At 46.7% G+C, this 22,465-nt stretch overlaps 5 protein-coding genes across 5 annotated transcripts; 3 read left to right on the top strand and 2 right to left on the bottom strand.

The window, feature by feature from the left end:
• Positions 1–893: 893 nt before the first annotated feature.
• Positions 894–2,216, bottom strand: DFL_007792 (uncharacterized protein; the record flags this gene model as incomplete). Its single annotated transcript, XM_067637431.1, has 1 exon — positions 894–2,216. The coding sequence occupies one exon, from the start codon at positions 2,214–2,216 to the stop codon at positions 894–896; it is 1,323 nt and encodes a 440-aa protein (XP_067488949.1).
• A 6,185-nt stretch (positions 2,217–8,401) lies between these two features.
• On the top strand, positions 8,402–11,428 carry DFL_007791 (uncharacterized protein; the record flags this gene model as incomplete). Its single annotated transcript, XM_067637430.1, has 3 exons — positions 8,402–8,521; positions 8,636–11,222; positions 11,286–11,428. 3 exons carry the CDS (start codon positions 8,402–8,404, stop codon positions 11,426–11,428), a joined length of 2,850 nt encoding a protein of 949 aa, XP_067488948.1.
• A 4,691-nt stretch (positions 11,429–16,119) lies between these two features.
• Positions 16,120–16,796, bottom strand: DFL_007790 (uncharacterized protein; the record flags this gene model as incomplete). The annotated part of the gene is made up of 2 exons (XM_067637429.1): positions 16,120–16,626; positions 16,707–16,796. The coding sequence occupies 2 exons, from the start codon at positions 16,794–16,796 to the stop codon at positions 16,120–16,122; spliced, it is 597 nt and encodes a 198-aa protein (XP_067488947.1).
• Positions 16,797–19,625: 2,829 nt separating this feature from the next.
• Positions 19,626–20,594, top strand: DFL_007789 (uncharacterized protein; the record flags this gene model as incomplete). Its single annotated transcript, XM_067637427.1, has 1 exon — positions 19,626–20,594. One exon carries the CDS (start codon positions 19,626–19,628, stop codon positions 20,592–20,594), a length of 969 nt encoding a protein of 322 aa, XP_067488946.1.
• A 185-nt stretch (positions 20,595–20,779) lies between these two features.
• On the top strand, positions 20,780–21,301 carry DFL_007788 (uncharacterized protein; the record flags this gene model as incomplete). Its single annotated transcript, XM_067637426.1, has 1 exon — positions 20,780–21,301. The coding sequence occupies one exon, from the start codon at positions 20,780–20,782 to the stop codon at positions 21,299–21,301; it is 522 nt and encodes a 173-aa protein (XP_067488945.1).
• Positions 21,302–22,465: the final 1,164 nt, after the last annotated feature.

The raw sequence follows: 22,465 nt of genomic DNA, 5'->3' as shown, positions 1-22,465 counted from the left end.
GGAGAAAGGAAAAAGACAATTGGCCGGCCGTTTTCTTTGGGTTATGGGTTTGTTAATTATAATTCGGGGCGGTTAAAAGGGCGGTTTTTGGTTTTTCTTTCTTTGATGCGTGAATGAGAGGATGATAGACTATTGCTACATGCTACGTGTTACACGTCACCCTACTCGACTTTTTTTACCCGGAGAGTGCATGTGGGTGTACACTTTTTCTTGTATAGATACGTTAACCCCGTAGAAGTGTACTGGGGGAAATTTTTATAATAGCTAATAATGAAGACTTTGTATGAAATGTCTTTTCGATAGGTTGGATTGTGTGGCTTTGATGGTTAGGTAACCGTAGCATGTAGTTCAGCGGTATTCGATTTCGTGAAGATGTAGTTTCAATCGGGTGGATGTAAATTAGGTGCGAGTCGTTCCGACGTGAGTTCAAGAACAGCACATCGATAGGCACCGATGTTCAAGCCGTCGGACCTCCATACTACTCGGGGAGCATCTAACGTACATTTACGCCCGAGCCGAAGGGGTTCCAATCGAACATATAACGTTCTCGCGGAAGGATTTAAATTTCGGACCGGTTGATAGCAATCATCCAAACCCGAAATCGAAACCAAAGTCAACGTCGCAGCATTTTACATTAATCGACGCTTTCCGGAACCTTCCGAATTTGAAAATTATTGATTTCGACGATGTGGGAAATGGAAATCGCCAAAGGTGACGAAGTGGAAGAGGATTAGGTTGTTGGGGGATCGGTATGGTTCAGAGCTCAGGAAACTTGGTTCTTATGCGCAGTATGATTATGAAATGGCTGGGAGGTTGGAAGAGAGGTTTAGGGTCGAGGCGGAGGCTGAGGTTGAGTAATACTTCAGATGCTCACCCGGGATCTATGATCTATTTCAATAGCATACATCCTCACAATCCGAATCCACCTCCCGGTTGATCGCCCTGATCTTCGCGTACAGCCTCGGATCCCCGCGTTCCCCATACTCTGATCTCGAAACCTCCCTTATCTTCATTATCCTCTTCAACCTCGTAGCCCTCTTGGACGTCCACTTCCCATTCGTCAAAGACTCCCAAAACTCTTCCGCAGTCAACCCCCCCTCCGCCGTCCTCTCAAGTTCCTCCCAAAGATATTTCCTAACAACATAAGTATTCCATGCACCGGACCGTAACTTCACTTCACATTTCGTACCCCTCGAATTCCAAGGTTTTCCGGACATTTCATTGTTTATTTTGAGATCCGGTAGGTCGTAAGTTGTTATACCGTTGTAGTACCCACTTAGTGTTAATTTCAAGTTATTCAATCTGGGGAAGGTGTTTTGTTTTAGGTATGTTAGGATCGCAAACCAGCTTTGGGCTTGGTCTTTTGGTATTTGACATTTTGAAAGGTTGATTTTTTCGATTTGCGAGGTCGGGGATAAAAGGAGGGTTATGTCTCTGACTGTTAGGTTGAAGTCGTCCAAGTGAAGTCTTTTTAGATTCTGCAGTTCAAAGTTCGGGGGTAGGAAGCCGTCGTGGGCGTTCGGTACCGGTTCTGTTGTATTATTACTACTCCGTGAATTTCGAATCGTTAGATCCTCGAGGTTATTTTTTCCGACTGTTGAGATCCACGACCAGAGGTTTTCCGTTACTACGCCTGCCGTGTGCATTTCCAATGTTTTTAATTTGGAAAAGCCGTGGTGGTATCGTTCCATTTCGAAGCTCGAGAGTTCGAGTTCCGATACTAGCATTTTTCCGGGTGGACTTCGAAGGGTTTCGACCGCCGAAGCCTGGGATTTTGAGATCGAAGCTATGATTTCTTTCCAATATGAAACATTGCAGGTGGTATCGAAGCCGATCGAGCGGAGGTTCGGAAGATGGTGGAGAATATCCGTGAGAGTATATCTCTCCTCCTTGGAACCGGTGCGGGGCGCTCCATCCCCATCTCCAACCGTTGATAATAATACCGTAGGGTTTAATTTCGAAAACGGCTTCGAGGAGAAGGTGATATGTTGGATCCAGGGACCCGCGCCCGAAGCCGTGATTTTGGAGAGGTGGAGGAGGGTGGAGGGGTAGGTGTTTAGGCGCAGGCGGGTGAAAATTATGGTTCTGAAGTGGGAGTGGAAGCGGGCATTGTGGGATTTGGAGAGAAGGCGGACTTGGGAGGATTGGTGGGTTGTGAAGGTTGAGAAGATTAGGTCGGTGATTTCGGGGGGGAGGAGGAGGAGGAGGGAGGACATTTTGTTTGGTTTTAGGTAAGGGGATTCACGCTTCCCTCGTCTTTTATATATATATCTTTCTGTCAAATATTGAAATTTCGGCGACAGCTTTGAAGTTTAGTTTCCCTGCAAAGATGGCTTGAATCCGAGAGCGAGGTGATTTTATGGGGCTCCTTTGGGTGGACGTTTGTCATCCCGCCGCTTCGATTAGGCCTGCCGTTAACATACTTGGTCGACGAGCCTCAGGCCTTCCTGTGACGCACTAAGATGTTCTACGCGATCACTTACAATCAAATACAAGTATCCTTAGACGCAAGTATCGGAATTAAACACATACGGGCCGCCCTAGATAATCGCGGGTTTCAACATTTCACGGTATCATGTGATTCGCGTTCTAGTATCTCACTACACGCTTGGCCTTGGTATGTTCCCACGTGAGCCCTCGAGCTCAGGGTCTTATCAGGAGCACAAGACAGAAAGAAATGGGTGTGGACCCTGTGATAACTGTCTGAGAAGCAGTCGAAAAGGGTCTACGGCAAGAACGGTGCTTATTAGGAATAGCCAGCCCTCCAGCTGAAAAAGATAACGAGGTAAAAAAAACCGTTGTATGCACGATATGAGGGGTCTTGTGACATCTACATGTACATCCGAAAGGCCTAGGTGCGGTGCATGTGCACGAAGCTTCTTTTTCAAAGCTTTAAAGGGAAAACCGCGTGGAGCTCTCATGGTTTTTATTGAAAAGAACCGTCGAATGCGATGCTTTTGAAGCGAGTCAGCTTGCATTGCATGACAATGGTATATACATGGCATATGTATAAGGTCCGCCTCGCGGTCGGAGAAAACCACCGGTTTGGCTCGTTATCTTTCTCAAGATCTTTTGAAGGAGTGAGTGTTTGGTTGGGTGGCGGTGAAGATAGACCTGGTATAACGGGATTTGGGGATTTGGTAACGGAAATCTCGATACGGCTTATCGAGGGTGTTTATCAGAATTAACCGACTACGAGCTACGATGGGATATAGTGTATTTAAAAAGTGATTTACTATCTATTGGCTTGAAGAGGATTCAGGGTATTTGGATGAATTGGGAGGTTGATATGACATCTTGGGGCCGAATGGCCCATCGAGATAAGTAAGAAGTGTCTGGTATAAATATAGAAACGGGCCGGTTAGGAATGCGTGCCGTATAACGCTGGATCGATCGAACGGTAGATACGATTTTTGATAAGAGAATATCAAACGTGGAAAGATTCAGATAAACATTATAGTATGGGATCCCGGGCTGGTTAAACATAGAGCTGTCGAGCTCTCTAACCTCCTGCGTGTGGATATCATGGTCTTGAACCGATATCGAATCCAACCTCACTATCGATCAATGTCGCGATAAGAGCTTCAGAGTATGGAACCTCGCACGACACGATTTTGACAGCGCACGGATCCGCAGAACGTAGACAAATTCTAGAACGAAAACTAGATTTTCCCTTTTCTTTTCTTCACCCAGATCGAGAGAGCTCCATGTAGAGCTTAGTATCCATCGACAAAGAACAGAAGAAAATGGCGGATTTTGTACATGTAAATATATATAACTCATACGAAAGGATTTCGCCATCCGCAAGGTTTAAGTTGTAAACAGCGCTCCTACATAGTAGATATGGCGACATTTTGGTGAAGGTTTACGACAAAAAGGCGACATTCTTTTCGCGATCAACCGATTAGGGATTGGTCGGGGCGCCTGCAGAGTACAGAGTAGTTGGTAATGGGATATTTTGGCCAGCCACTTGCTCTGTAGTCAAACCAGTCCGGAGATTTTCATGCGAAAACGTTCCGGGGAAGGAAGAGGGATTGGGTGAAGAATTGACTCTGCAAGTTTTGTGGATTCCGGTCGGCACGATAACTGCTGTTGCAGCGGCAATGCCCAGATTACATAGCATGGATGGAGGATAGCTGCTTCACATGCTTGACCTTGGCGAATGCAAGTACCCTTTTTCTGTATAACTTGCAGGAAGATCTCGAGAGGTTGCAATCGACCCATGCGATTCGATTCAGGAATGCGCATAAATAAAATAAATAAAATAAATAAAATTTAAAAAATAAAAAATAAAATAAATCCCCAACACTCACGATTCTGACGGTTAATTGATCGGAGAAGAAAGGGAAAAAAAAAAAGTCCGGGGAAGACGGCTTGCAGCGAGCCAATGACTGCCCAACACAACTCATCTCGGAGTTTCAAAAACAGGGTCAGGTCCACCCGATGCAGGACTGTTCAGATTGGGGAATTTGGCTTAAACAGGGTAGATGTTACGGTTTTGGAGAAGGCTAGCCTATGCACGTTGTAAGGAGTGCTTTTTTTTTTTGTTCACATGGCTGAGGTATGTGCGGTCAACCTGCTTTGCCTTTGGTATCGTGAACATGGTTCGTGGGGGTGACAGATATATGTAGTCTGCCTGTGCCTTTTGCACGTCGACATTATTCATGTTAGAGGAACGGTATTATATTACTGCCTGTAACCATTGAGCGTTACCTAAGAATTAATTATAAAGACACGTTTAAATGCCGTTGTGCCTGTGTATTATGGCTAAAAGGGAATGGAAAGTCTGGAAACAATCGAGAAGACTAGTGAATTAGCTGCTTGGAAGTTTCAAGAGAGAGTTACCACGTGAACCTTGGAGGAACCGGAACGCTAACTTGAATATTTTGCGTCAATCGGAGCGAGAGAGAAATGGAGTCAGGGTCGAGTTGGCTCTTGAAGGTGGATGAATTAAGTAACGGATAGGACCTGTAGGATGATGCATAGACCTATGGGGTATTTACAAGTTTTTAGGCTTCTTGGTGGAAGTATCTACGGATGTTCGGTATATACATTCCTGGGGATGTCAGGAAAACATGTATGATATGGATATTCCATACGCAAGTCGAATATTTAGCAGGATCACTCATATACGTGGTGCACAAGTACATATGCTGATAAACAATGGAGGCAAGGGTTTGGGGAATACATCACCGTTGTCGCATTCGAACTGGAAATTTAAATCTGAAACTGGGAATATCCGCCGGATCATGAGATCACAGCTAAAAGGTATCGGACAGTCTCCAGACTGTGTTGTCGGTGAACGGGTCTGGCCAACAGGCTGGGGAAGTGTACCCTGGTCCGCAACTGGCACCTTGTATTTCTGAGGCGATAATCTGTGTCTGGTATGTGACGGCGCAGCGGCATGCAGAAGAGCGTATGCAATGCTATGCCATGCTATGGAAGCAAAGCGCAAGCAAGCCACCGGTTCACCGCTTGCCTTTTGACAGAGGGCCGAGGATCTGGACTTTAGCAGCTTGCCATAAAATTAAAACGGGGGATGCCTTCGGCGGTACTTGTTGGAAGGATGGTCACACCGCATGGCCCAAAAGTAGATTTTGGACTTTTTGTCTCTGTTGGATGGTGATCCTTCGAGGCAGCTAACCGGGCTGGATATCATATTTCTGACAAATGTTACATTACAGACTGAGGTCATTTCATATCCACTAGGCATAGCTAGTGTCTACGTGAAGACGTACGGGTCGCGGAAGTTGATGGTCGGTCGACAGTTCTGATATATCATTCACTCCTATCCCTTTCGGTCGACATACGTAAGAGTCACTCGCTGCTATCACACACCGAGGACACTGGCCACAGGTCAGATTACTATCAATCAATCGTTCAATCAGGCCATCAGCCATCAGGGAATGGCTGGCCCGTAAACGGTTTAGAACCGCCAAGCTAGCATCCTTGCAGCCGCATATCCCTTCCTCTGGTATCAACGACCTCTGGTTCCTATTTGCTGATACGCACCCGAGTTCGCGCCATAACTTGCCTTTATCTCCTCTCTCGAGTGGCTCTGCGGTGTATTGTCGAGAGGCATGGTGGTACCAGGTGACTCCATTTTCGCTGCATCACACATCATTTTCCAGTTCCCCAGACCCCGGGTAAGTTGTACCTGAGAGGAGCTAGCTAGCTTAGCAGGAAAGAAGGCAGGGCCGAAGGATGAAGGACGAAGGCCAGGACCGAACGGGGATTGCTTGATTGAGTTCCTGCTCTCCCTCTCATAACCTGAATGATCGGTTTCTTCTCTTCTTCTTCTTCCTCTTCCTCTTCCTCTTCCTCTTCTTCTTCCCCTTTCTTCCTCTCCTTCTTTACTTTCCTTTTCTCTTTTCGGTTCCCTTTTCGACGGCTGACCAGCTTGCTGTACATAGTATACTTGCTGATAGTATACATACGATACCAATTACCGTATTTCTTAAATTGGTTGTTGGCTGAAACCAATTTTATGAGACCCTTCGACGTTGCGACTTTTTTTGGGAAGCTAAGCTTGATATATCGTTCGAGTCATAGCTGCTGCTGTGCCAATCCTAAAACGCCCGTCCCAAAACAACGTTCCGAGGCCGCTCTTGAACGAGTAATAAGTGTACAAAATCCATCATACGACAGTCTTCCATATTGTTTATCCTTTCCACCATCTTCTCTTTTCGTTTCTAGACGGTTTCAAAGCAAAGCATCAAAGACATACAATCCATCTAAGCCTCGGGGCTTTCTGTATTATCAGATCCATCGTATCTCTTCTCTCGGCTCCTAACCTTAACCAACCTTGCAAACTTGCCTGGATCGCCTGGCTTGGTCTCGGAAATTTATTCGCTTCCAGGAGACCCATACCGTATCCCAAGCCTTTTTACCTCGCTCACTTCGTATCGAGGGCCTTAATCCTTCTCCTGCTCCTTTGGATTGACAACGAAGAAGAAAGTAAGTGAGTGAGTTTTGCAATTGTAGTTTGTAGTAGACAGAGCAAGATATTTGAAGATCTGGCGAAGTACCTACGTATGTATACACTGCACCCCTCATATATGCGTCCGGGTCTGTCCAATCTGTTATCCGTTACCTATCGTATCACGCCGTACCGTATTTTGCCCTTTTCCCCCTAGCATAATACCTTATCATATCATATCGCATCGCAGCACGGCACGGCACATCTTTGTTTTGGCTAGCTGTGGTAGTTAGCAGCCAGTGGTTGGGTAGTGAGGCAGGCAGTGGTGGTTCTATACTATCTTTAAGCTTCATCACTCTGCCGCTATTGCTGCTGCTGCTGCTGCCACATTTAGATCCTCCCTCAGCCGCTGGCTCACGCCACCACCATCGCCATAGCTAGGCTAGCTTCAAAGCTAGCGGCCGAGGACATCCTTCCTTCATTCCACCTTATTCCTGTTCCCTCTTTAATCCTCCTTCTTTCGGAGCTTGTCTTGGATTTCGAGTAGTTACTAGCCATCAGTCCTATTAATCATCTCTGTCTGAGAACAGAACCGAGTGCCAACCAGCTTAGCGAAGTTGCTCTTGCAACCTCACCAGACTCCCCCATTCCCATCCTCCGATACCTCCATCCAACCATCTCCGTCGAGACCTCTCTCTCGAGACCTCTCTCGCTCCACATCGCCAAATAAAAACACCATCGTCATTCTTACCGACCCCTCGGAACCTTCCTCGTTCGCGCTACCACTAGCTAGCTCTTCATCCGTCGGCATCGCTTCGTTTGGTCCGTAGCGTTCTAGGATCGGTCCAACAATAGTACAACCGCACCGGGGAACCTTCCGGCCTATCACCCATTCGTCACCCTGCATATTCCAGGCGTCGGGTTCTCCCCACACACGATATCCCACCGTTTTCCTTTGGAACCCATTCCCGACATTTTTTCCTTTCTCCTGCTCGCGACTTGCAATTTAAAAATTATCATTTTGGCCCAGAAGAAAATTTACAGGAACGGAAGAAGGTCTTTAAAGCCCACCGTCCAAGCCACCCTAGTTTCAATACTCCCAAAAGTTGCAGCTTATGACGCAAAACGAACGGTAGTCGACCGTTTTTTCTTTCTTGTGTGTGTGTTTTTTGCCGTCTTTTCGTTTCATTTCTCCCTCTTCACCTTCGTTTCTTGGTTTCTTCTAAGCCTTGGGGGAGCTTCTCTCAACATCTTTAAATAGAGAGTGTGAGGGGGAGGGAGACAGGGGACCAGACCAGGTGAACAATCCATCTTCACCGAAAAAGCTATTGAAAGCTACCACGGGCAAACACCAAGCAAAACCCACAATATAGGCAGCTCAGCCTTCTTTGCTTCTTCTTTTGTCCCTTTTAGCTTTCAAATCTTCCTTTTCTTCGAACCAACGCAGCCAAAACATCTTTTCGGAATCTCTAAAATTACAGCATGTCGTCTCGACAACTACCGCCCGAGATGTCTTCACAAGATACCGTCGTAGGTGCCTATAGGATAGGCAAGGAAATAGGCAGGGGGTCATTTGCTACGGTCTACCAGGGTGTCCATTCTGTGAGTTGACCTTTATTTCGTCGGAGAGAAGGGGCAGATCGATCTTGGTAAATTGCTTCCTGTGAAACGTGAAACGGTCGTGCTAATTCGAAATCCTTCGACGTAAAACTGTAGCAAACGAAGAGTCTCGTAGCCATAAAATCCGTCTTACGGAGCAAGCTAAATCGAAAGCTTCTCGAAAATCTCGAATCCGAGATCCAGATCCTCAAAACCCTCGATCACCCACACATCGTAGCCCTTCTAGACTGTCAGAAATCGCATACGTACATACATCTGGTTATGGAATATTGCTCTCTGGGTGATTTATCGTTATTCATAAAGAAGCGGGATCGATTGCACACCCTACCCGACTTGACGGCCATGTCACAGAAATATCCGAGCATCGGGGGCGGTCTGAACGAAGTAATCATCCGACATTTCCTCCAACAGCTCGCAAGTGCCCTGGAGTTCTTACGAAGCCGGAACTTAATCCATCGAGACATCAAGCCGCAAAACCTGTTACTTGAACCCCCAGTGGTCACGTATGGCGAATCCGGACCATACTCGGAAGGAATAAAGGACGAGAAGCGGAAGGTCCCCGAAATGGGATTACCGGATCTGCCGGTCCTCAAGATTGCGGACTTCGGATTCGCAAGGAATCTGCCGTCGACAGCGATGGCCGATACCCTTTGCGGAAGTCCGTTGTATATGGCACCCGAGATTCTGAGGTATGAGAAATACGATGCCAAGGCAGATTTATGGTCCGTGGGTACGGTACTTTATGAGATGGTTGTGGGGAAACCGCCGTTTAGGGCCAGAAACCATGTCGAGCTGCTTAGGAAGATCGAAAAGGGTGAAGATGTGATCAAGTTTGGAGAGGATGTGAATGTCAGCGAGCCGTTGGGCAGCTTAGTACGGAGGTTACTAAAGAGGGGCCCGGTGGAACGGATGTCATTTAACGAATTTTTCTGCGATCCTGTGGTCAAGGGACGGATACCCGGGGCGATTTACCCAAGGATACAAGGAGGGATAGATCTTACACCCGCGGACTTGAGGCAGAAGGGGCACGACAGAGAAGGCCCGAGGACGCCAACCGGAACAGAGCCAAGCATCCCGGACTACTTCCCGACAAGACCATCTCACCCGACGGCCGGCTCATCACGACAGGCTCAATATACCGGCCATGGGGATAATCTCCCCGAAGAGGGCCATCGGACATCTGCTTTTGCCAATATCCCTCGAGCGAACACGGTCACCGCCGTGCCCGTTCAGTTGGCTAAAACCCCAGCCCAATCGGGGCTAGGACGCCCAAACATTCACCACGCAGCCTCAGCACCGGTAAGACAAGCAGAAGTCGACAGACACGGTGTTTCCACGGGAGTGCCCATGGAGAGGCAGCTGTCACAGCAAACAGCTTCTCCTGGATCATCATTCCTGATACAACGACAGGACCAGCAGCGAACAAGGCAGGCTGCTCGAGAGAAAGAAACAAAAGAAGCAAAGGACCGCTTAGACCAGGATAACCTTGACCAAGAGTATGTGGTCATTGAGAAGCGTACTGTAGAGGTTAATGCACTGGCAGATGAGGTCGCTGCGGCTCCGCAGATTACGGGGAGATCGCCTTCCTCAACACCAAAGGGAACTGCACTTGCTAGGAGGGTGACTACAGGGCAATCTACGCCTTCTCGTGCTGTTGTTGGCAAGAGGCCGGAGTCGTTCCAGCAGCCAAGGAACAGCTATGAGAGGAAGTTTGGAACAAGCCCTGGGAGCGCGGCGACTTCAGCATTAGCTAGGGCTCTTGCTATGGTCAACACTCGGCTCAATAATATTGGCATCCTACCTCCTTCGGTGTTCGGAAACTACAATGCGGCCATGCAAAGCCCGCAATATGTGGCGTCCGGTCTTTACCAACCAGGTAGTATGGTGGTCATTGGGGGCCAGAACGCCACCAATGCGATGGGCTTATTGGAAGAGGATTTCCAAGCCATCCAGTCTATCGAGGAGGCCGCCAATCGCAGCGATGTAGTGTATCAATTTGCGGAAGTCAAGTTCTCGCAGTTGTTACCTTCGTCTTTACCCAGTCCCACCGCGAATCTAGGTTTGCTACCACCTTCGGCTAGCGAACAGGGGCAAACCGAGCCATCGGATTTAACAGCGGATGCTATCGTCGGATTGGCGGAGGAGGCACTCGTACTCTATGTCAAGACGCTGTCTTTGCTCGCAAGGGCTATGGATATCGCTGGAAGGTGGTGGGCAGCGACGAACGGAACCGCCAACGCAACCGCCATTTCTAGAATGAATAACGCAGTGCAATGGGTTCGCGAACGTTTCAACGAGGTCCTCGAGAAAGCCGAGTACACCCGCCGCAAGCTTATCGCTGCGCAAAACAAGCTACCGAGGACACACCCTTCCCATCCCTCGAATAATCCGAATGCTTCGACTTCCCCAGCGCTCGGCGTTAGCGTTGAAGGGGTGGTGTTGAGCCCCGGAGTTAGCGCTGAGAAGCTTATGTATGACCGTGCTTTAGAGATGAGCAAGTCCGCGGCGGTAAACGAAATGGTTGGGGATTCGTACGGGGAATGCGAGATCGCATATGTTACGGCCATATGGATGTTGGAAGGTGTGCTAGAGCCAGATGATAACGGGCGTAACGCGCTCGGGGGAAATTCTTCCGAAGGATTGTTGAACATGGAGGAGGATGATAGGAAAGTCATTGAGAAGTGTGAGTGTTTTGAATACTTTCCAGTGTGAAATTGCGGACGTGGGACTAATAATTTGTTTCTAGTTATCCTCGGTATCCGCGGGCGACTGGCTGCTTTGCGGAAGAAGATGGCGACGATATCAAGAAGGTCGTCTGGTGGGATGCCGTCTGGGACGCCTACCATTCCACTTTCTCCACCTCATTCACCAAAGCCGATGAGTACTTGATTGGATATCTGCTGTTGGCCGCAGCTACATGCCCGAGGCAACGGGTGTGCCTTTCACTTTCACTTCGTTGATACCACCTTTCTCTTCCTTTCTCTTCGGGGGGTTTTAATGTTTAAAGGTCCGTATTTAGTTCATTCTTTGGTTTTGATTTCTCTATTTGGGGGCCACGAGACTCGGTTCTTCTTTGCCTGATGGCTTTTCCTTTCTTTTCTCTTTTTAACTTTGCGGGACAAATACATACGTACACGAAGTTTGGCATTTTCTACCCCGGAACTCCGGGAGTTTTTCCTTTGATATCCTTTAATCGTTTGGTGCTTTTGATTGGAAAGCTTTTTTATTTTTCGTTTTAGATGAGATCGTTATTTTTGTTACCTTTCGGCGAGCTGTCGTTTTCTATGGTTTTTTGAACAAGATTGATAGTGCTTTTTTTTTTTTTTTTTTTTTTTTCTTATTCAGCAACGGGGAGTTATGAGATTGTCCTCTCTTGTTTTTCGTTCTCTGGCACGTTTACAATACCTCTCCGCTGCATCCTTATCTCTACTTGCTATTCCGCCCTCACGTTTTTTGAATTTTTTTTTATGAAGGGTGTTCAGTATTTTTTGATATCCGGATTGTGCCTTTTTGTTGATTACTTTGCTATCTCTCTGTCTTTTTAAATTGCATAGGGAGGAAACCAGATTGATAACCTTGCTTTTTTTTTTTTTTTTTTTTTTGAAGAGGATCAGTATTATTAGTGTTACTACTACTATATTAGTGTTACTATTACTACTACTAGCTACTACCCATGGACAGTATTTCATCGTTTCGATCATCACGGGGGGTGAATTGGTGTTCTGTCTTTTTTTGGAATGGGGGTTTTCAAACTTCGTTATGATTGTTTTTTTTTTTTGGCTGGTAGGATATAATGTTGGAGAGGTGTTTCTTTTGGGGAGTGGTAGGATAGGCTGTGTAGGAGATTTTTTATAGGGAATGGAAATTTTTATCTTTAATATTTGATGGGTTCATTTGAGCGATTTGAGGTTGGAGGAGACTGATTCCTGGCTACGTAGTAGAGAACAAGGTCCAGAGAAGACCGAAGAAAGGCTCAATCGAACATGAAAGTTGAGCGAGAGCAAAAAAGCCAATTACTCCGTAAAGATCTTGAGAGCAATTGATTGGGATCCAGATGGAGATGGAGGTCGCGAGCCCTACGTCATGCATCCTGGCTCCCCTTCGACGTCCACACAAGCTCATCACGACCTTGTTGCATGAAGACCTCGTGGTTTAGCCCGGTCATTTAACTCCTAATCATGTAAAGCTATATAAGTAAGTAACATTAAAAGGCCCATGCCCAGTATATAACGGCCGCTGCCCAAATTAGGAGATTCACAGAAGGTTGTGGTATTTTGGGAACCCCAACGCATTTTGTTTTATCAGGATTCTGGTGACGAGACAGCGATCAATGTTTTTATGGTAATTTTTAGCATGTAGTAATATTTTGGGGATGTTGATGTACCAAACGTTGTATTTGATCGGAGAAATGATCGCGGTAGGATGCTAAACACGGCGAGGTGTAACGGTTCGAGCGAGGTCATGATCGGTTATAGATTGTCGCATCCACGGAGCCGGTCACAATACAAATTGGGCTTATCAAGCTGACACCGATCTTTCTTTCCGTTTTTTTATTTCCCGTCATCTTTTTCCACTTGTCGAATATTTTTATCAACTTTCACATATAATTGTCACTCGCTTGCAACTATGGTATCTATAAGTCGCTCGAAGGCTGTAAGGCCTCTTCTATCTTTACTATTATATTCTAGCTTCTACGATGCGGCATTCGCACAGATGTCGACGATTACAACGGAGACCGTGTATACGACGGTGAGGAGTACGAATGTGATTACGATTGGAGCGACTGGTTGTCCGAAGTCGGGGCTTAATCGAGCAACACGAGGCCCTGCGAACAGAGGTGAAGCGAGTAGAGGCACTGCAGCTGGTACCTCGGGTGTACTTCCTGGGTCATCGGTGTCGGGGTCTACAAATAGTGGAGCAACTACGACGGACCAAGCGCTCCAGGTCCGGGTAGAAAATGAAGGAGGATCCGGGTCCTACTGGGGGGTTGGTCCGCGAGACCGGTCCTACCGTTGCCGAACAGACGCAGTACGCCTCGGTTGCATATTATATCGCCTGGTAGGCTGCACGGCAGAACTAGTGGTATGTTATCAAACCGACCGGAGCGAAGGCTGTGATAGGAGCTTGCTTTGATTCCGGTGCGAGTAACTATCTCCGTTTCTTCCTGTTCGCCCAACCGAGTACAAGCACTCCTAACTTTTTTTTTTTTTTGGGGGGGGAATGCAGAGTAGACGGGGTGCGTTACGATTCCATACTTTGTATTGTGTAAACCCTGTCATATGGATAATAATGGCAACATAGTAGCTGGAGAGTCGAGATGTATATTTTTATTCTTTTTTTTTATATTATGGGTAAACTTGGGGCGGATTACTATCCGATGGCTTTCATGTTACACGATCTGTGGTTTTGATTAAATTTATATGCATGTAGAAATTAATCTTTTGCAAGAATAGCAGATCTCATCGAATTAGGACACAAATATAAATGTTGAGCTTCAGACAAAATATAATAGAATTCAATTTTACCAAAACTTCATAATTCCGGTAAATAGAACATCCGATGACGCTTACTCCATAAACCTTCCCCGGGATCCATAGAACTGACCGGGTAATTTGCCTCTGAAGAGTTTATCCTATTGGGATGCAAGGGGCGGTCCCCCTTGTGCGGGCAAAAACGACGGTATTGCATTCAAAATGTTGCATTTCGTAAGAGTGAGATATTACATAAAAACCTCTCATGTCTTGCATATTGAAATTTGATTTTGAGGAACGTGGTACAAGAATGTTGGTCAATTATTTGATCCTGGTGGGTAGTCAGGGAACTTATGATTCCCACGGGACCTTTTGGCGGCGGCGCCTGAGATGCAGTTATCCGTTTGTTGGATCTATAGGGGTCATATGCCTTCGGGAACCTGCAGATTTCCAACACCCGGGGCGGCGGGAGGTGAGCAGAGACACCAGCTTGTTGGCCGGGAGGCGAGAGGTTCCTATCAGTCTAGCCTGTTGGCTCCTAGCTCTTTATCACAAAATTTTGATTATGGGGTTTAGTTTCGAACAATATTGTATAGACATGATTCCGTATCGTACTTGCACTTTCTCTGTTTCTCCCAAGATCTAGCAGAAAGCCAAGGTAACTATGGAGGCTGAATTCCAAGACCAAATCAGCCTTGAATTGTTGTATTTTGAGAAAATGCTGAGTTGATGATTCCTTTGGAGCAACGTACGTGCTGTACCCGCAGATACGACGGTTTATTATTAAACCCACCTGTTGAATCCTATGGCCCCAATTGCCACTGGACGCAGAGTCTTAGATATACCATGCAGTGCGCATGACCATGTTTATTTATATATACCGTGCCCACTTCTGACTGATCTTTGCTGCATAGATAGTGGAGCAACAATCGATCGATCCTCACCCGTAGATAGAAGAATCACCAAGCATGCAACCGGTCTGGTTACGTTATACGATAAGACGAAAGAGCTTTGAAGCGAAGAAAGGTCACTGAATTGTTCTTTCAAAGTGTTATAGTTTACAATGAGTGCGTGAATGTTAGATATAAAATTTTCAAAAATGCAGGATGCGAACCCCAAAAACCTCCCTCGAATGATATTGAATACCAAAACCGTAGAGTTGATCAATCAAATATGAAGTTAAAAGTAAAAAAAAGACAAAAATAAAAAATAAATAAAATGCAATGCCAACAAAGCAAAGCAAGCATTAAATAATTTGATCCTCTCCTAAAAGTTAATCTTTGAAGGAATGACGTGGAATCAGAAGTTCGAAGGAAAAACACCAAACTCGCGAACAGGATTCAAAAAAGCACAACCTTAAACCTTTCCTTGGTAAACGTACACCTCTTCGTCACTTATCAACGAATGTTTTAATTCCTAACTCCGTAGGCAGTCGCACTCAACCTACCTTTCGGCTTCCCAGGGGGGGGTGTTCGAATCCCAACCGGCCGTGAGATTCACGCTATCTTTTTCCTTCATACCAGGCACACCTTCAAGCTTTCTTATTACCCTTCCGAGGCCGAATACGGGAGTCTTTTCTTGTACAAAAAACTGCAACCGTACTTTAACGTTCCATCAGGAACGAGTACAAAAAGCGAGGTTGTACGGCGAGATAAAAAGACCAAACGTAACCGTCAAACGTCATAGGGAGAACACACACGCACGCGCACGAAAATTGCGAAAGATAAGTCAAGAAGAGCCAAAATTCAGAGAAAAGATGATGCCAATTCCATTGAAAAAAACCTAAAGGTATCCGTAAACTAGAAAGGAGGAAGGAAGTTTGTAAAGGAGCATTAAAAAGACCATTAAAGCTAAAATGTAAAACACCAGAAAAAAGAAGTAAAACTTTTGCCCCCATCACGTCAAGATCCCCTGCATTAAACCATTTCAAGTCCCATTTCCCCAGTTAGAAGGGAAAAAAAAGAAGAAAAAAAAGAAACATCCCAAGGCTCTACTACCCGAGATGTAGAACAATTGTATCCATTGCGAGACGAGTGAGGGTTTCATCGCTGTGATCGTAAAATATTGCACAAACATTCGACTGTGGTTTTGTTCTGTGGGAGGAATGATTTACAGGAAGGCGGCAACGAGAGCGACAATGGCACCGAGTCCACCGAGGGCAACGGTGTTTCGGCTAGCGGCACCTGGTTCGGTACCAGTTGGAGTCGGTGGGGCAGTGCTGCTGGTGGTATCGTTGCCAGCGGCGGTGGTGGCTGGGGCCTCGGTAGTCGCGGCAGCGGATGTCTCCTCAGCAGATGTTGTCGGGGCCTCAGTGGCCTCGGTGGATGGAGCGGTGGTGGCCTCGGCTTCGGTGGTGGTGGCCTCGGCTTCAGTGGTGGCAGCTGGGGCAGAAGAAGCAGCGGTGGTCTCGGTACCGAGAGGTGGGACGCTTAGGGAAACACCGGCACCAGCGCAGAGCTCGGAGGCAGCCGCGACGGTGGCCTCGATCTCGGCCGGGGAGCATTCAGACTGGACGCAAGGAATGAGGGAAGATACAAAGGCGGTGGCGCTGCAGATGCAGGCGAAATCAGTGGGCGAACATCCAGTGGATTGCAAGCTATCGAGAGCGCAGGAGAGCTGAACAGATAGATAGAACGTTAGCGATGATGCCATCATCAATTGCAATCGTAGAATAGGTATCTATATTATTAACTTACAGCGCACTGGGGGATCGATTCGAGCTGACGCGGCAAGAGAGCAGCGTTGGCGAGGGAAAGGGAAGCGGCAAGAGCAATAACAGCCTTCATTTTGATTGATTGATTCGTTTTGATATCGAAGATATTAAAATTAATTCGAAGGGAGTGGGGGAAGAAGGAAGAGAATGGCGAATTAAGAGGCTATAGTTGATATAAAACAGGTTCGAAGCTGAACGAGTGTTTTTATAATATATGAGGATTTCTAGTGATCAAGGAGAGGATGGACCTGAGAAAAGAGCCCGCAATAAAAGCGCCTGGGGAAATCAGTTTATATATCGCAGGAGGGCGAGGGTTTGCCCCAGTTGGAGGCCTCCAAGCAGGCAGGCAGGAAATGGAACACACAGCCCGGCAAATTTAAAATAAGGAACGGGCTTTGAGGCGGATCATGGGCATGGCATCGGATACCCACCAGTCGTTTTTTGCCTCGCCCCCAGCATCCATGCCCTTTCCCTTCACGGTAATCTCCCTGCAAATTGCTTGCTTATGTTGGTCTCCGGGGTAGTCAAGCAAATTGGAATGCATCTTTCACAGCATGGACGGCTAAGGTTCCGCTAGTCCCATCCGAGTCCGGCGCGTCTGCGCAACATTGTGGATGGCTTTTCTCCCACCGAGGCGATCAAGGCCTGGTCAGGGTGGTACGGTGGTATTTGGATCAGCAAAAGCAAGGTCCGACAGGGGTTTTCAATCGACCCACCATGACTGACTCCGGAGGTAAGTCCTTTCTTCCAGCCCATGAAGTTCTTGAAGCCATCGAATCAAATCATAGTCCCGTGTGCATATGTGTTGAGTATGAGAAAAACCTCAAATCGGGCAGGATGTTCACCCGCTGAACCCACTAAACTAACTGAGCCATGGGGGTTCGACAGATCAGGTTTTGTGATTTTCTTCGATTTGCCATGCTGGGAGAGCGTTTCTTTTTCATGGAAGCTCGCTTTCCCCTCTCTTTTCGACCCTCCAGGGTGTGCTTTGTGCTTTGATGTGAAAAGCAGTGCTGACTGCAGGAAAAGAACCTGCTCGGGTCAGGAACCGACCTGGAACACAAGGGGCCAGAGGGAAGGTAGGACAACTTACTTGTATTTGCTTAGGATCAAGCGGGAATGGCCAAGCGAAGGCTCGATGCAGCCAAGATGAAGCAGAAACGGCTGCTACATATCATCATCACCATCGTCAATCATAAACGAACAATTGCGAGACACACTACGTACTATATACTTCCGACACACCGGCATACAACGTTGACAGGTTACCTATAAATCTCCACGATATGATATCATATGACGGTCCCTAGGTACCCAGTATAGTCTTTGACAATCCCTTAACGGGGTATGCACTCGTCTGAGGATATATGTAATGCAGAGAAGTCTTCAAATACGAGTGCTGTGCCCCCCCGGTCGACCTTTGACGTCGATTCCCCGCAAAACAAACCGTGCATGCAGGAATTTTTGGAACCAACCTGTTTGAGTCGATGAATACCCAGCCATCATTTAAGGCTGAAAAGCGTACGCGTACGTTGCCAAGCACATGTACCCAGGCATTTGAAATCATTCATTAATCATCGACGGGATAAACTCCAGGCATTTAGGAGGCAAGAAAAACACTACTCGACCCAGAAATCATCCTTCTATTGTCTGCCTATATTTAGAACTGTCTACCAGTCGGATAAGTTTTCGGATGTGGAAATTTTGAAGAAATCAAAAAAAAAAAAAATCTTTCAGTCAGCCGTTAGAGTGGATACCTTCTCAATCGGATCCTGTACAGGGCACGATGTTTCCTTAAGGATAAACGCTTGAGAAAATCTCAGCAAAACCAAGTCACCCATTTTGTTTTTTTCCCTTGCGGCTGGAAATCTTGGGGTCCATGGGAGAGGGTCATTTTCTTTCCTTCCGAGACCGTCGAGACCAGCACGGGTTGTTTCGGGGTCTTTTTAATGGGAATGAGGAAATGTCTCATGTAATCGAAAAAAAGAGACAGAGCATATGCTTTGGATTTTTGGATCCGCATCTACCGAGCAGAGCTCGAGCTCTTGTTATCTGATAGTACAAAGTATCTCGATGCGAACGTCAATGACAAGATGTCCTGAAATTCGGTCATAAGCTGCAAGTTAGCTCCGTAGGCGGCCGATCGGTCTGCATCGTCTGGTGGATGCTAGCGGGAGACGGGACGTGGTTCTTCGGTGACGGAGGACAACTGTTAACCGATATTTCCAATGCATACCGGCCTTCGGATGCCGGAGGATGTGTGGAGACGTTCGACTTGTAACGCAACTCGATTGGTGGTCTTCTTATCGTCGGTAAGTTACGATATCGACTGGAGATGTCACAGAATCGAGTAGGCGGTTGCGGAACTAGTCTTCGTGAAGAGGCTTGGTATATGCCACCTCGAGCTCCTAAGCTTTTGAGCGAGACTTGTGGAGCGGTCGTTGATAAGTAGGGCGCAGTTGATTAACACGAATGTCGGCACGAAGTTGTGATACTAACCCGAATAAGTAATTTCTTTTTACGAGCTGATTCGAGAGCACAAGCTCCAAAGTACCCTAATATATATATATATATATTTCTCGATCGTATATTTCTAAACGGTATTTCGTCAAGCTGCTATACTATCATGTCTTGAAACTCATTCTTCGTCTTGATCTTGGAGTTAATATCTTTGTTACAAAATAAATCGGGTTGTGTATCAGCCGTCCACAAGTCGCCAGTCGACATTAGAATAATAGTTACAGATCATCAGCCATGAGGATATATCCAATGAATGCCAAAATGTCTGTCTTAACAGTCTAGAAACCATTTCGGTCAATGTTTTATTACATACCTGAAATCTGTACTTTGCTCGCGATCTTTCAGAATATCAGCACAGGACTCCCAACATCCGGACCTTAAGATGGAGGTACCGCAAACGAGAGAGCAAACCCTGGAGGTGCTTCGAGACTTTATAAACCCCAATACCACCTCTCTCGAGGAAATAACAAATGAGTATTGCAAAATCCTGGAACAGTTCGAGAATGACATCTTCATCGATCGAGATGAAGACATCGACGTCATGGACATCGGCACTGGGAATAAGGAAGAAGAGGAACCAACAACATCGGAAATAAATAAAATTTTTCGATCGACACAAGACGAAATAGCACAAGCTCTCAAGAACGATGAAACATTCGATCCCGAAGTTGAAGGATTACTCGAGCAAGTTCGGACCAGGAAAAGAAACGAATATCATGAAGCCAACCCCGGAACCGTTCCAAAAACTGAGGAAGAACGTGCTGAAAAGGTAAAAGTACCCCCGACATCAACGGCCCTACGGGCAGGTCGTCCTCCTTTCTGGATCCCAGCACCGCTTGACCCAGACTTTGGCCCTGCATTCAATATTCTCCCGCTGGATGTCGCAGCTACGGTCTTATACCACTTCATACGAAAACGCTGGGAATTCAATCGTGTGAGGGCAAATGGTCAGACATGGTACCAACTTATCCGAATACTAAGAGCAGCCGATGTCCATGCTGCTTGGAAGAGAATCAATCGCACATTGAGAATGACTCTCGCGATCACATCGCCCATGGCTAGGTTGGAGTTATGGGCAGGTTCCAATAAGAACTATTTGGATGCCCGTGGTGTAGCATCCCCTAACCAAGGACTTCTGCACGCACGATCGATATTATATCTTACCCAACTGTGCAGAATACTTATGAACCCGGTACAAGTCTCCGTTGCCTGTCCGTTCTGCGGTGTAAATAACCCCGACCCATTTAACCACAGGCATAGTGAATTGATGATCATAGTGAAGCTATTCCTCCAAAGGTGGGCGTATAACATTGATTTGGTCCTCGGGGCCAACCTTTCGATAGATTGTTAAATCCAACAGATCTATGGTTTCTAACTTGGGGCGTGTTAACTTCCAGGCAATATCGATACGTCGAACCGATCGTACTCTGGGATGCAAGAACGCCGGAAGCTAAGGATGTATTTTCGACCTTTAAAAATTGGGTTTATCGATGGAAGAGCGAAGTAGTCAGACAACAGCCCCGACCCGCATCCAATATGATTACCAAGACCATCGGAATCGCGCAGGCTGCTCGAGCGAATGCAGTTACTCGGGTGCTCAGAAGATGGAATACTTATATAACTGCCACTCCTGATGTGCTGCGGAACGACAAGAATGCTATCGATGCGCTCTGGGCCACATTTCGTAGCAGTACTGATGTATACATGGGATTTCCCATCGCCGGCCCAAGTCGGCGTGGCCGAACAGTTTCGTATCGTCAGATTGACCTGTGGCCTGGAGAAGAGGCGCTCGATCGGATGATCGATGATCAATTAGTTGAACTTGAGGGAAATGTTCCTTCGACGGCTGCGAATCAGGGTAATACGGGTACCCGTAGTCGCAGGTTGCAATTGCCATATGAAGGTCTAAGAACTAAACGTCTCCCAGCGGCTGAACTGCCACCTGTTAACGCTACTTGGGGACACGCCTATACAACGGAAGAGGAATGGCATCATTTCTACTCCAACTACCCCCCGGACCCTAGTATTGGCAGCGGCCTTGCCGGGCAGATGATGTAAATTGAAGATCTAGATATATCGATATGGAGCAGAGTGGCTACTTGGATGTGTAGCTGACTTAAAGCGAAGACATGTTGGTATCGGTACATACATATATACTTATGAAATAAACGGTATTGATGTGTTATAAGTAGATTCTACACTTATAATATTTATTCGCCTGGCCGGCATGCATGAATTAATTTGCGTTCATCTTAAGTGTTAAGTTAAGATCCGAAGCCCGACAATGCATCTTGCAACGAATCCGGGCAAAATACTTGGAACGTGTACCTGTAACTTTATACGAGATACGGTACTTATCGTGAATACAACAGTCGTCCCCAGATTGACATGCATCGGTCACGGAGTTCGCTTTTCTTTTCTTTTCCTATCGTCCCTGGTCGGTGCCGTCCACACGGTGTAACACACACTTCCACATGCCGAGAAATTCTCTCAAGCAGTTGGAGCCAGTTAGATCTCGCGGTTCGGTAACACCGATCGTTTCCAACGAATGGGGTTCCGGAGATTTAAGTTCTAGGCCGGGCTTGGGTCTGTACTTGGTATGACCAAAGAGATTGGACGGAATGGATGGGATGGTTTGAACCCGTGTCATCCGTCATCGATCGACTGGTTAACGGTTAGTTCCATCTATACTACGTAGCATAGTATGTATGCACAGAATCGTGGCGATAATCTGTCGGATTTGAATCGGACCCCTTATTGTGATATTCCAGATCGCGGTCGGGGAATTTCAGTTATATCGGTGTGGGTCATTGCTCCGGCCTCTCTTTATCCTCCCGTGACCTCTTCTTATCAATTATAAAGAGTACCAAATTCGGTTTGAACAATAACAATACTCGGTGAAGCTATTGGTCCCTGTATCTCGAACCAGCTGTCCCCTCAATTAAACATTTTGCCCACTTTCCCAGAAGTCATTGGCGTGGAATTTGCCGAGAATTCTTTCTGGCCTGTCGCTAGGCGGGACAGCGAAAAGCGAAAACCCTCGCCGAACAAGAAGCTTGGAGCCCGTTGCTTTTGCCTATATGCGGGTAGTTTGTATGTATGTCAGTTCGAAGAGAGAAAGAAAGAATGATAATGTGATCATGATAAGGATATATTTTTCTTTCTCCTCTTCACGAGGTTTGAACCCTTCTTTGGATTTTCAGCTTCATTCATCATCGTTGG

The sequence above is a fragment of the Arthrobotrys flagrans genome (assembly GCF_004000055.1).
Source record: "Arthrobotrys flagrans strain CBS H-5679 chromosome Unknown unitig_8, whole genome shotgun sequence".
Lineage (NCBI taxonomy): Eukaryota > Fungi > Ascomycota > Orbiliomycetes > Orbiliales > Orbiliaceae > Arthrobotrys > Arthrobotrys flagrans.
This window is presented reverse-complemented; position numbering and strand designations above follow the sequence as displayed.